This window comes from Conger conger, chromosome 19 (assembly GCF_963514075.1).
Source record: "Conger conger chromosome 19, fConCon1.1, whole genome shotgun sequence".
Taxonomy (NCBI): Eukaryota; Metazoa; Chordata; class Actinopteri; order Anguilliformes; family Congridae; genus Conger; species Conger conger.
This window is the reverse complement of record NC_083778.1, coordinates 18,869,178-18,882,730: the sequence shown is the minus strand read 5'-3', so window position 1 is coordinate 18,882,730 and position 13,553 is coordinate 18,869,178. Positions and strand designations below refer to the sequence as shown.

The window sequence follows — 13,553 nt, the reverse complement described above, 5'->3', positions numbered from 1 at the left end:
TTGAATTTCTGCATATTTCTGCTAGTATATGAAATAAAAAAAATTTAAAAAAGGTTTTTCATTCCCCTTCACTTTTGGTAATAAAATATGGTTTATGGGAAGACAAGTTAACACGTTTTTGGGTATTTTCAAAATAAAATTGCAACAACAAAAATGAAATGCAAGAAAAAAAGATGCTTGAACATGATTGTAAACTGTAAAAGAGCATTAAGCTTACATTGGGTGACAGAATAAAGAGAACAAATCGTCCAAAATATAAGATTGCCTGACCAAACACCCTCAGCCAGAATCTTCAAAATAAACAAAAACAAAACTGTCCGCGAACATCCACAAATGATATGGCCTTCGGATCAGTTTGTGGGAACATAAGGCCTGGTTCTTTAATGACATTGGGGACAGCCTTGTTCAGCAGCAACCTGCAGACCAACAAAAGTAAACTTGGTGACCCGGGAAATTCCCAAGCCTGATGTGAAACGGCAAGGACCAGGGACTTTCCCGGGAGCATCGAGAAAGGATCAAAACGCGGGTCTATCTCGTGTTCAATATCCTGCGTATATTCTTGCTTTTGCATGGAAAAGGGGTGTCAGTATTCACATGAAAATTAAAAGAGAGCCATTCATTACTGAAGTAGGAGATCCCACATATCTTTGCAGTTACTTCGGGTCGAGCCCACTTCTACGGATGAAGGCACCAAGGCTGCCGTCCTCATTTCGGGACCCATCCATAGCGCTGGTGGAACCACTCTGAGAAGACGTTCCTGTCGCTGCGCTCGGTGAATACCCGTCTCCAGGGAACGATGTGGGCGGAGATGCGCTGGTTGGAGTCTGGGAATATGTGCCGTCGGAGTCAGAAGGGGAGCTGGCCGTCCCTGTACTACCTGAGGACTGGCCCCAGGATGGGTCAAACATTTCTACCAGATCTTTTACTCTGGAAGTCACAGAAGAGGTTGTGAAAGGGGGCGGAGCTTGTGTTGGTTTGAATGTCACAGAGCGGGGCCTGACTGGGGGCGGAACTTTTAGAGGTTTTGGGGTCACAGAGCTGGCAGAGACTGGGGGCGGAGCTTGTACAGATTTTGGGGTCACAGAGCTGGCAGAGATGGGGGGCGGAGCTTGTACAGGTTTTGGGGTCACAGAGCTGCCAGAGACTGGGGGCGGAGCTTGTACAGGTTTTGGGGTCACAGAGTTGGCAGAGACAAGGCGTGGGGCTGGTACAGGTTTTGGGGTCACAGAGCTGGCAGAGACTGGGGGCGGAGCTTGTAGAGGTTTTGGGGTCACAGAGCTGCCAGAGATTGGGGGTGGAGCTTGTACAGGTTTTGGGGTCACAGAGTTGGCAGAGACTGGGGGCAGAGCTGGTGCAGGTGTTGGGAACGGAGAGCTGGCAGAGACTGGGTACGAAGCTTGTACAGGTTTTGGGGTCACACAGCTGGCAGAGACTGGGGGCGGAGCTTGTACAGGTTTTGGGGTCACACAGCTGGCAGAGACTGGGGGCGGAGCTTGTAGAGGTTTTGGGGTCACAGAGCTGCCAGAGACTGGGGGCGGAGCTTGTACAGGTTTTGGGGTCACAGAGTTGTCAGAGACTGGGGGCAGAGCTGGTGCAGGTGTTGGGAACGGAGAGCTGGCAGAGACTGGGTACGGAGCTTGTACAGGTTTTGGGGTCACACAGCTGGCAGAGACTGGGGGCGGAGCTTGTAGAAGTTTTGGGGTCACAGAGCTGGCAGAGACTGGGGGCGGAGCTTGTAGAGGTTTTGGGGTCACAGAGTTGGCAGAGACTGGGGGCAGAGCTGGTGCAGGTGTTGGGAACGGAGAGCTGGCAGAGACTGGGTACGGAGCTTGTACAGGTTTTGGGGTCACAGAGCTGGCAGAGACCGGGGGCGGAGCTTGTACAGGTTTTGGGGTCACAGAGCTGGCAGAGACTGGGGGCGGAGCTTGTAGAGGTTTTGGGGTCACAGAGCTGGCAGAGACTGGGGGCGGAGCTTGTACAGGTTTTGGGGTCACAGAGTTGGCAGAGACTGGGGGCAGAGCTGGTGCAGGTGTTGGGAACGGAGAGCTGGCAGAGACTGGGTACGGAGCTTGTACAGGTTTTGGGGTCACAGAGCTGGCAGAGACAAGGCGTGGGGCTGGTACAGGTTTTGGAAACAGAGAGCTGGCAGAGACTGGGGGCGGAGCTTGTACAGGTTTTGGGGTCACAGAGCTGGCAGAGACTGGGGGCGGAGCTTGTACAGGTTTTGGGGTCACGGAGCTGGCAGAGACTGGGGGCGGAGCTTGTACAGGTTTTGGGGTCACAGAGCTGGCAAAGACTGGGCGCTGGGCTTTGGGATTTTGGGTCATGGTTGACACAGTTCCCATGGCTCCCATGGAGGAAAGCCACATATCTTCATCGTACTTCAGGATGTACTCGGGGTAAATCTGGTGCTTTTCGAAAACAACAAAAACGGAGGGGTCGTGTATGTTGTCCACGCAGCTGTCGTAGAACATGGAGTCCCCGCCGTCTTTGGAAGGGGGGCGGAGGTAGCTGGAGTCTCCTGTCGTGTAGCAGCCGACCAACACCCGGCACACAAACATGGTCCTCACTCCCGAGGCGCCGGTGTAGCCGTGCGAGTACCTCGCGTCTCGAGCAAAGTAACTCCCTGTAAAAACAGAAACCTTGTTAAAAACAACAAACAATACAATTTAACATTCATAAAAACAAATGCACTTCTGTGTAATTTCCACGTAAACTGCATCAATATCGAGTCGTGGCTGTAATGTCGATAGGACCCAAAAAAAAGAAAAAGAAAAAAAAAAAGCCCTGAGTGTCGTAAATCTTGAGCAGAAATCGAAGGTAAATGGTAAATGGTTGGCATTTAAATAGCACCTTTATCCAAAGCGCTGTACAATTAATGCTTCTCATTCACCCATTCACACACACACACACACACACACACACACACACACACACACCAACGGCGATTGGCTGCCATGCAAGGCATCAACCAGCTCGTCAGGAGCATTTGGAGGTTAGGTGTCATGCTCAGGGCCACTTCGACACAGCCCGGGCGGGGAATCGAACCGGCAACCCGGCGACTGCCAGACGACCGCTCTTACCACCTGAGCCATGTGGCCCCATGAAGGTCCTGACCCACCTTTCCCGTAGGCCGTTCCGTGCGTTCCGCAGAGCCTCCAGTCAAAGTTCTGCTGGCAGATGGCGTCGACGTGGACGGAGTCGGTGCCGTGGAACAGCAGTCTCTTATCGACTTTTCTCCCGGCGTCATTTTTCCTCATCAGATCCTGCTGCCTACAAAAAGACCTAGTCACTCTTATGACAAACTGTGTTTACGTACATATTTCAAAAAGGGTTAATGACACTCATCTGTTCTCATGAGGAACGCATACCCATGGTCAAATAAGGGATGGGTCATTGATTTTTGGGAGATGTTCTGCTGCCCGTGGTCCATTGGCTCTCCACCAATACAGACTGGCTTTCAGCTAAAGTTCTTGCATGGGCTTTGTTTTTGTGGCTTTGTTTTATTTTATTTTTTTACTTCATAATTCTCCATTTTATCAATGTTTTATCATATGTTTTATGCCTCTGTGATGCACTTCGTGAACACGGCATGTTACATGGCATTGGTCGGCGTTTGTTCTATTTTTACACTATTCGGAAGGCAATCGACATACCACTGAAAGACTTCCCACAATGCCCGGTTCTGGACCCTCTCGACCTTGTGTATGCTATGTCCCCCCATCGTCTTCTGGAAAAGAGCCAGGATCTTCTGGTATTCTTCTGAGGATTCCTGCAGAGGGATCGTCTGGGAAAGGAAGGAACACCGATCCGCCATCTTAGATCACAGAGCAGCCATCTTAGATCAGGGTTCACCGCTGTGAAACCGGGGGTCTAACATTCGGCTCACATACGACCCCGATGACGCAGTATTGTCAAAACTCACTTTTGCACCATTAAAAGGGCTCATTTTCAGTGGGTGTCCTGCAGAGTTTTTCCTTTTGGAATACATCGTATCCTCCCGCATCTGAGAAGCACCGGGTTAGCCTATCCACCTCATTGCTGACAAAACAGTTTGGTCAACTGCCCTTTTCATCAGTTCCTCATTGTGCAAGGCTAATACCACACTGTCCTCTCACATTTTCCAACCAATCATAGGCGATCTAAGGAGGGGGTATCCAATTGTTTTTAGGTGCAGGTTTTTATTTTAGTCCAGCACTAACACACTTGATCCTACTTATCAAGGTCTTGATCAAACACTGTGATCAGTTCATTAGTTGAATCAGGTGTCGTAGTGCTGGGCTAAAACAAAAACCTGCACCCACACCGGCCCATTTTGGTTAAGTCCGGACACAAGACACAAGAGCAAACAAAATGGTATTTCACATTTTCCCCCGCGTATTTCTTGATTAGCGGGTTTGATTCAATATCTAATTGTGTGTCTACAGCTTAATTCGGTTCCCCATTAAATGTATGTCATTAACGTGGTACCTTGTATCCAGTATCCGGCAACATGGATTTGTCCCAGTATCCCGGCACCGCTTTGAAGTTATTACCTGAGCTGTTGTTTCTGCTGAAACCCGGAAAAAGTACAAATAACCAAAATTAAAAATATGAAATAACTTTATCCATGTTATAATGTATCCCATTGAACATTACTTGGCACAACTCTGGGCCTCATGTTGACAAATGGCAATAACAGGCAAAATGAATCAAAAGCCGAGAATCAAGACTAGATACTGAGATTCTGAACCTCATCAATTCTTCTAGCGGCACTGAAGAAGCAATTGGATACACCTGACTATTCAGAAGCTTCAGACTTTTGGTCCTCTAAAAAGGGATGGGGGGGACCTAGTATAAAAAGGCATGTAATTGTTCAAACTATCCATTACATTATTACATTAATGGCATTTCGCAGACGCTCTTATCCACAGCGACGTACAGTTGATTTAGACTAAGCAGGAGACAGTCCTCCCCTGGAGCAATGCAGGGTTAAGGGCCTTGCTCAAGGGCCCAACGGCTGTGCGGATCTTATTGAGGCTACACTGGGATTTGAACCTCCAACCTTGCCTGTCCCAGTGACTTACCTTTACCACTACTCTACAGGCAGCTGTAACAAAAAGCATGTCCAAAAGCATATGGACTGCACTGTACATTGGAGGATGGAATGTGTTTTGGGTTCAGTTCTCCTTGTGAGGGTGTGGTGGGCCCAGTCGAGACTTAAACAGCCCAAAACAGTGACTCCAAGCTGGGCAGTAAAGACATGAGGCTGACTCACTTGGTCCTGGCTCTCTGAGCATCCGCTGTGGAGACAAACACAGGTCGTCTCCTCACCTGCCGTTTGGTGCCAAATTGTTCGTTTGTCTGAATCATCTCTGCAAACAGCGTGATGGGACACAGTTACTGACTGCCATATTCACAGCAGAGATGTGGCACAACAGGGTGAAAGGCACCAGAGAAAAAGGCATCAGGAAAATCCAGGAAAGCCAATAATCCATTATGGATGACCACAACGGAACAACCACAACAACCACCACAACCACAACCACACCATCACCATTACCATTACCAAAACGCTACAAGGGCGGCCTGTAGCGTAGTGGTTAAGGTAAAACGACTGTGACAGGCAAGGTTGGGGGTTCGAAACCCAATGTAGCCACAATAAGGTCCGCACAGCCGTTGGGCCCTTGAGCAAGGCCCTTAACCCTGCATTGCTCCAGGGGAGGACTGTCTCCTGCTTAGTCTAAATCAACTGTATGTCGCTGCGGATAAGAGCGTCTGCCAAATGCCATTAATGTAATAACCAACACCACAAGCACCACCACACCAACCATCACCATAACCACAAACACCACAACCACCACCACAACAATCACGGTGTTGAAAACAGGGCGGAGCCTGGCGTAGCCTATCCGTCACCGTGAATTTCAGTGTTCCATCTGGCTGTCCAATCAATGCTACGCGACAGAGTGTGACGGTGTCCGCGACACGACACAATTCAAACACTTTTTGGTTGAAAATGCATCATTTTCACCATACGACACTTGTCGCAAGGGAGTTCTTATTCCTATAAATATTAGATTATAACCTATAATGGCCTGTCTTTCTGTCCTTCCTTCCATCTTGATTCCTGAACCATGTCCCACGAACACCAGTCAGGGAAAAACAATCACAGAAGCATGCCTATGTGGTTTGTTAAGTGGAATTCATAGTCAACTGATGACTCTTTTACCAACGCGGCACACGGTGAAGAGCGATTCAAAGACTCCATGATACGGCCACACAATGACCCAGTTACCTCGCCCGGAAAAGGGAAACCGGGGCCCCCTGCTGGAGCCAGACCCGGGAGGGGACCCGGTAAACCCAAACGTGTAGTGAGGGTGAACTGGGAACGTCTGGCGGAGGCCCCTGTTCACGAGGTCTTCAACTCCCACCTCCGGAGGAACTTCTCACGCATCCCGGGGGAAGCTGGGGACATGGAGTCCGAGTGGGCCATGTTCAAAGCCTCCATTGCAGAGGCGGAAAGCAGGAGCTGTGGCCAGAAGGTCATTGGTGCCTGTCGAGGCAGCAACCCAAGAACCCGCCGGTGGACACCAGCAGTGAGGGAGGTCGTCAAGCTGAAGAAGGAGGCCTTTCGGGCTTGGCTGGCCCGGGGGTCCCCTGAAGCAGCAGACAGGTACCGGGTGGCCAGAAGGGCTGCGGCTTCTGCAGTTGCCGAAGCAAAAACCCGGGTATGGGAGGAGTTCAGGAAGGCTATGGAGAAGAACTTTCGGTTGGCCTCGAGGAAGTTCTGGCAAACCATCCGACGACTCAGAAAGGGAAAGCAGGGCTTGTCTCAGGCTGTTTTCAGCAGGGGAGGAAAACTGCTGACCCGGACTGGGGATATTGGCGGTGGTAAGAGCACTTCGAGGAGCTCCTGAACCCGAACAACACGTCCTCTGTGGAAGAGGCAGAGCCAGAAGACTCGGGGGAATCTGCACCTATATCCCTGGCGGAAGTTGCTGAGGTAGTCAAAAAGCTCCTCAGTGGCAATTTGCCGGGTGTAGATGAGATTCGCCCTGAGATGCTGAAGGCTCTGGACATTGTTGGGCTGTCTTGGCTGACACGCCTCTTCAGTGTCGCATGGAGGTCAGGGACAGTACCTGCAGAGTGGCAGACTGGGATGGTGGTCCCCATTTTCAAGAAGGGGGACCAGAGGGTGTGCTCCAATTATCGGGGTATCACACTCCTCAGCCTCCCTGGGAAAGATTACTCTAGGGTGCTGGAAAAGAGGCTCCGACCGACGGTCGAACCTCGGATTCAGGAAGAGCAATGTGGCTTCCGTCCTGGTCATGGAACAGTGGACCAGCTCTTTACCTAGGCAGGGTGCTGGCGGGGTCATGGGAGTTTGCCCGTCCAGTCCACATGTGCTTTGTGGACTTGGAGAAGGCTTTCAACCGTGTTCCCCGGGGAACCCTGTGGGGTGTACTGCGGGAGTATGGGGTACCGGGGCCGTTTTTACGAGCCATCCGGTCCCTGTATAACCAAAGTGAGAGCTGTGTCCGCATTCTCGGCACAAAGTCAAGCATGTTTCCTATGGGTGTTGGAATCCGCCAAGGTTGCCCCTTGTCACCGGTCCTGTTTGTGGTATTCATGGACAGGATCTCAAGGCGCAGCCAAGGTGAGGAGAGTGTCGGTTTGGTGACCTCAGAATCGCATCTCTGCTTTTTGCGGATGATGTGGTTCTGCTGGCTTCATCGGACCGTGACCTTCAGCACGCACTGGAGCAGTTTGCAGCCGAGTGTGAAGCGGCCGGGATGAGAGTCAGCACCTCCAAGTCCGAGGCCATGGTTCTCTGCCCGAAAACGGTGGATTGTTCCCTCTGGGTTGGGAACGAGTCTTTGCTCCAAGTGAAGGAGTTCAAGTATCTCGGGGTCTTGTTCACGAGTGAGGGGAGAAGGGAGCGTGAGATCGACAGGCGGATCGGTGCAGCGTCAGCAGTAATGCGGGCGTTGCACCGGACTGTCGTGGTGAAGAGGGAGCTGAGCCGGAAGGCGAAGCTCTCGATTTTCTGGTCAATCTACGTCCCAACCCTCACCTTTGGTCACAAGCTTTGGGTAGTGACCGAAAGAACGAGATCGCGTATACAAGCTTCCTCCGTAGGGTGGCCGGGCTCAGCCTTAGAGATAGGGTGAGGAGCTCGGACATCCGGAGGGAGCTCGGAGTAGAGCCGCTGCTCCTTCGCGTCGAAAGGAGCCAATTGAGGTGGTTCGGGCATCTGATCAGGATGCCTCCCGGGCGCCTCCCTTTGGAGGTTTTCCGGGCTCGTCCAACTGGGCGGAAACCCCGAGGGAGACCCAGAGCCTGCTGGAGAGATTATATATCTGGGGATGAGGGATGCCTGGAATACCCAGCTTTGCCTACTGCCACCGCGACCCGACTCCGGATAAGCGGGTGATGATGGATGGATGGATGGATGGATGGATGGATGGCACATGGTACTCCGGTTACCTGGGAAACTGAGCTTGTAGGTCTGCGACCCCGCCGTGAACTCCATCACAGCACGGCTGTCCTCCTGGTACTTCCTCTCCAGGTCCTCACTCGTGATGGAGGAGAGTCCGTGCTGCCCTTCCTGTCAGAGATCAGAGTCAATTTGAAGTTGAGGACATGGCTCCACATAATTACTCCCAACAACAGAAATAACTGCAAAGCAAAATGCAATGAGACTGCTGTTGAGACCTAGGGTCAAATATGGAATTGTTTTGGATTCAAATACATTTATAGCTCGTCTGGTGTATTTGAACCGATGAAATACTTGCAAAAAGTTTCTTGAGAAAGACATCTTGATCTCAATGAGACCACAATGTGGGCGAGAAAAGGATTCGACATAAGATTCTCCTATGAGATTCCTCACATACCACTGAGGAGTACTGGATCCAATTGTTGTGCTCGTCCTGCCAGAACCAGGCCCAGGTGGTGGTGAGGTTGAAGTTGGGCTGAACCACAGAGGAGACCGTGGAGAGACGCCGGACCTGGGTCGGTCCGCGGGTCATGGTGTCAAAATAAACAGGCTGGACTCCTCGGCTGAGGGCAGACCAGAGAGCAGAGAGCACAGACGGTTATTCACAATGTTCCCTGCAGCCTGTAGCGTAGTGGTTAATGTACATGACTGGGACTCGCAAGGTCAGTGGTTCGATCCCCGATCTGCACAGCCGTTGGGCCCTTGAGCAAGGCCCTTAACCCTGTATTGCTCCAGGGGGAGGACTGTCTCCTGCTTAGTCTAATCAACTGCACATCACTCTGGATAAGAGTGTCTGCCAAATGCCATGAATGTAATGCGATGCCTGAGTTACAGTTGTGTTCAAAATAATAGCAGTCCAACATGACTTACCAGATCAATCACTGTTTTTGGTAGAAAATATATTACTACATGGCAAATAATTTACCAGTAGGTGTAGTAGAGTCATAGAAAACCAACAGACATTCATGATACACATGCTCCTGAGTCTGTGTAATTGAATAATTAATTGAAAGAGGCGTGTTCAAAATAATAGCAGTGTGGAGTTCAATTAGTGAGGTCATTCATTCTGTGAAAAAACAGGTGTGAATCAGGTGGCCCTTATTTAAGGATGAAGCCAGCACATGTTTGCATGCATTTCTCTCTGAAAACCTGAGGAAAAATGGGTCGTTCCAGACATTGTTCAAAAGAACAGCGTACTTTGATTAAAACATTGATTGGAGAGGGAAAAACATATAAGGAAGTGCAGAAAATAATAGGCTGCTCGGCTAAAATGATCCCCAATGCTTTGAAATGGAAAGCAAAACCAGAGAGACGTGGAAGAAAATGAAAGACTACCATTCGAATGGATCAAAGAATAGCCAGAATGGCAAAGACTCAGCCAATGATCAGCTCCAGGGTGATCAAAGACAGTCTGTTGAATGTTGAAACATTTTGTGGACTGATGAAAGTAAGATTGTTCTTTTTGGGTCCAAGGGATGCAGGCAGTTTGTCAGACGACCACCAAACACTGAATTCAAGCCACGGTACACTCTGAAGACAGTGAAGCATGGTGGTGCAAGCATCATGATCTGGGGATGTTTCTCTTACTATGGTGTCGGGCCTATTTATCGCATACAAGGGATCATGGATCAGTTTGCCTACATCAAAATACTTGAAGAGGTCATGTTGCCTTATGCCGAAGAGGAAATGCCCTTGAAATGGGTGTTCCAACAAGACAACGACCCCAAACACACCAGTAAGCGAGCAGCATCTTGGTTCCAGACCAACAAAATTAAAGTTATGGAGTGGCCAGCCCAATCCCCGGACCTTAATCCGATTGAAAATGCTGTTTCTGAGGCAAAACCAAGAAATGCAGAGGAATTGTGGAATGTTGTCAAATCATCCTGGGCTGAAATACCTGTTCATAGGTGCCAGAAGTTGGTCGATTCCATGCAACACAGATGTGAAGCAGTTCTCAGAAACCGTGGTTATACAACTAAATATTAGTTTAGTGATTCACAGGAATGCTAAATCCTGAAGATTTTTCAGTTTATACAGTCAATATTTGAGTTTGTAAAGAAAAATGCAGACACTGCTATTTTTTTGAACAGCCCAATATTCATTTTTCTTCATTTTCTGTAAAGTAATTAAAAAATTGACACATTTTTCTTCATGTTTTGATTTAGGATATAATGTGCAGTCCCAATGCATCGAAATAAAAACTATTATAAGGATTTTGAGCTTTACTCACGTTTTGAAACACACTGCTATTATTTTGAACACAACTATATGGGCTCCAATGTGCATCCAGCCCTTTGAAGAGTAGGTGTTCTAGAACTCCACTGCTTTCAATGACTAGTCGCCATAGTTGCATCAGCATGAGAACATTCCAATCACACAATAGTGACCTCATGCCTGAAGCTGAGAGCTGAAAACAGCTCCAACGTTGAATGCACCTGTCCACATTGCTGGGGTCGCAGAAGTCTCTCTCGATCTCTTCGTTGTCTGGGAGAGCCGTCCAGCTGTCTCCATTTCTCACCTCCCATTTATATGGCATGGTGGAGTGCTCTCTCCAGCATCTGTCTTGGATACAAATATGAAAAACATCGGGTGAAACGAATGCCCATTGTGTGAATCTCCTGAGAAAATATAATGGAAAGAAATTCACACTACACACACACACACACACACACACACAAAGACACAGGTGAAGTTCTTACCTCCTTGTCTGCAGCTGCCCTGCTTGACAAAGTAAATACAGATCTCGGTCTTTTCTGAAAAGGACATGTGAATTAAAACGTTTTAATTAAGAAGCAAAGAAAGCTTTTTATCTGTAATACATTTTAAAAAGTTAATAGGCAACAGGATTTGACCAGTTCAAAGACTTCTGAGTGACATACTGTACTAAGTAATCTACGTGTTCAACTGAAGTGTCACAGCGAAGTCTGACTGCCATGGCCACCTCATAAAGATGAGATCATGGTCCGTATATCCTTCACCTCTTCCACTGTCCACTCAGGCTATGGACTGTTCTCACTGCTGCCGTCTGGCAGACATTACCAAATTAACAAATTAGGGCAGAAATGAAAACCAACCGGTTGGTCCACACCCGTGAACAGCCTGTAGCTGGTTAAGGTAAATGACTGGGACACACAAGGTCGGTAGTTCTAATCCTGGTGTAGTCACAATAAGATCTGCACAGGCCCTTAATCCTGCATTGCAGGGGAGGACTGTCTCCTGCTTAGTCTAATCAACTGTACATCGCTCTTGATGAGAGCGTCTGCCAAAATGCCAATAATGGGAACAGGATTGGACAGCCCTGCTCAATAAGTTCATATGAGTGTATGGTGATTGCTTGATGAGTGTGAGGTGCATTGTGTTTTAAGCTGGCACACGTTAGCATGCATCTAGACTCTCTGGTTTGGGGAAAGTGCTGGCAAGGTCTGCCACTACTGTCAACCACAGAACACAGGAATACACTGTTCTCAGGTTTCTTTGACTGCAAGTGACCCCGGATGAGACTGTTCGCTAAACTAATGAAATGAAATGCGAGTCAGTATTAATGGAGTCCGTTACCTTGTTGTCTTCTGCTGCTGCTGTTCTTCAAGGCCTGGATATTCTGGTAGACGAACAGCATGGAGCCAATCAGCTTGCTGGGCACGCCTCTCTCCTGCAGGGTTTTCTGTGGGTGGGGCTCGAAGAAGTCATGTGACCTGCGGCAGTTGGCCTCGGCCTGACAGGCTCCTCTGAGGTAGCGGTCACAGATGTGCAGCCGCCAGCAGCTCTCCTGGTCTGGGCAGTTTCCGTACGCCCCATCGCCTTTGTTGTACGAGACGCACACCTGAAAATAAAAGTCATGCGCGAGGTTCAGCGCATCATGACGGTCTCAGAGAAGACTATGTTTCAGAGACACAGATTTAGCCATTACATTACATTACATGTCATTTGGCTGACGCTTTTTTATCCAATGCAACTTACAGTTGATTATACTAAGCAGGAGACAATCCTCCCCTAAAAAAAGTATGTTCAATAAAATCCTACAAAAATATGCATCAACTCTTCCGCGGCTTCCGGCAGGAGATTCCCCGGAGGACGGGAATCGTGCTCGAGTGTCATGGTGGATTTACCGGCGGTAAGAGGGTGCTGTCGTTCTGAAGCAGCAGGGTACGGAGTTGGTTCCTGTCCAGTTCCTGCAGACTGTTGTCTCGCAGGACTCGAGCGTTGTGCTCCGAGTTCATGTCATGGCAAAAGCGGCACCCTCGCCTAAAATAAATAAATAAAATAAATGTTCCCCGAATGATGACGTTTCAGTTAGACTTGATTAGATCACGTATCTCTGGACAAGGAAATAAATCAATTACACATGCAGCTCTTCCACTTGTAGTCCTAAAGAAAATACTAAGCGGAGAAAACACAAGCTCTTAACATAATATTAGTTAATATAATTAAAGAGCCTCTTCAAAATACTATAAAATACCTGTAAAAAGGTTCTGTCTTATTTTATGCCATGTCAGGTTAGAAAATTGGTCTACCAATCTTACCTCTTACAGTCTCCGTAAAGGTAGAATTTGCACAGGTGCAAATTGGGGCAGTCAGTGCAGTCTCTGGCTTTACACAGTCTTACATTAGTCTTAACGACAACTCGTTTGTTTCTATTAACTGTAACAACGGAAAAATTATCGTTTTGTAAGACCGTGTCAAGCCCAGAACCAGTGTCGACTAGATCTCCGTAATCCATCGCCCCACTTTTGTCGCAAATAAATCTGATCACCGAAGACTCCGTCATTTTCTATTGCCGGAGCCTCAAAATAGAGCCTTTAATCCAAACTATGAGTATTGCCCGGTGCCGATGTCTTCGTCCAGTTCTCGCTGTTGAGTGACGACTGTACACAGACAGTAATGAAACATCACCGACGTGATAAACAAGCTCCACCACTTCGGTGGAAAACGAACCTTAAGCGCCGATTTACCGTAATGTACGTGTAGACCGTGTAGTTTCCACACCTTTAAGTTTCGGTCAAATACAGATAGGCGAAATGGAAGGAAGAGCTCGACTTTCAGCCAACGAACGAGGAATATCGGAAATATGTTCTCC

At 48.6% G+C, this 13,553-nt stretch overlaps 1 protein-coding gene across 1 annotated transcript; it reads right to left on the bottom strand.

Annotated features, from left to right (window-relative positions):
• Positions 1-705: 705 nt before the first annotated feature.
• On the bottom strand, positions 706-13,338 carry LOC133118844 (protein mono-ADP-ribosyltransferase PARP12-like). The gene is made up of 14 exons (XM_061229103.1): positions 13,000-13,338; positions 12,586-12,721; positions 12,035-12,299; positions 11,179-11,232; positions 10,915-11,041; positions 8,877-9,042; positions 8,470-8,590; positions 5,258-5,354; positions 4,471-4,552; positions 3,657-3,787; positions 3,122-3,273; positions 1,995-2,626; positions 1,212-1,278; positions 706-824 (listed from the first exon to the last, which is right to left on the bottom strand). The coding sequence occupies exons 1-14, from the start codon at positions 13,242-13,244 to the stop codon at positions 706-708; spliced, it is 2,394 nt and encodes a 797-aa protein (XP_061085087.1). The 5' UTR covers positions 13,245-13,338.
• Positions 13,339-13,553: the final 215 nt, after the last annotated feature.

Bases quoted from the DNA above. Each gene is read 5' to 3' on its own strand.
- LOC133118844 (XM_061229103.1), bottom strand. From the start codon at position 13,244: ATGACGGAGTCTTCGGTGATCAGATTTATTTGCGACAAAAGTGGGGCG. The intron at 2,627-3,121 runs GTGGGTCAGGAC...CTGTTTTTACAG, and splicing joins CGGAACGGCCTACGGGAAAG to GGAGTTACTTTGCTCGAGAC. The intron at 1,279-1,994 runs GTGACCCCAAAA...AATCTCTGGCAG, and splicing joins CCCCAGTCTCTGCCAACTCT to CTCTGTGACCCCAAAACCTC.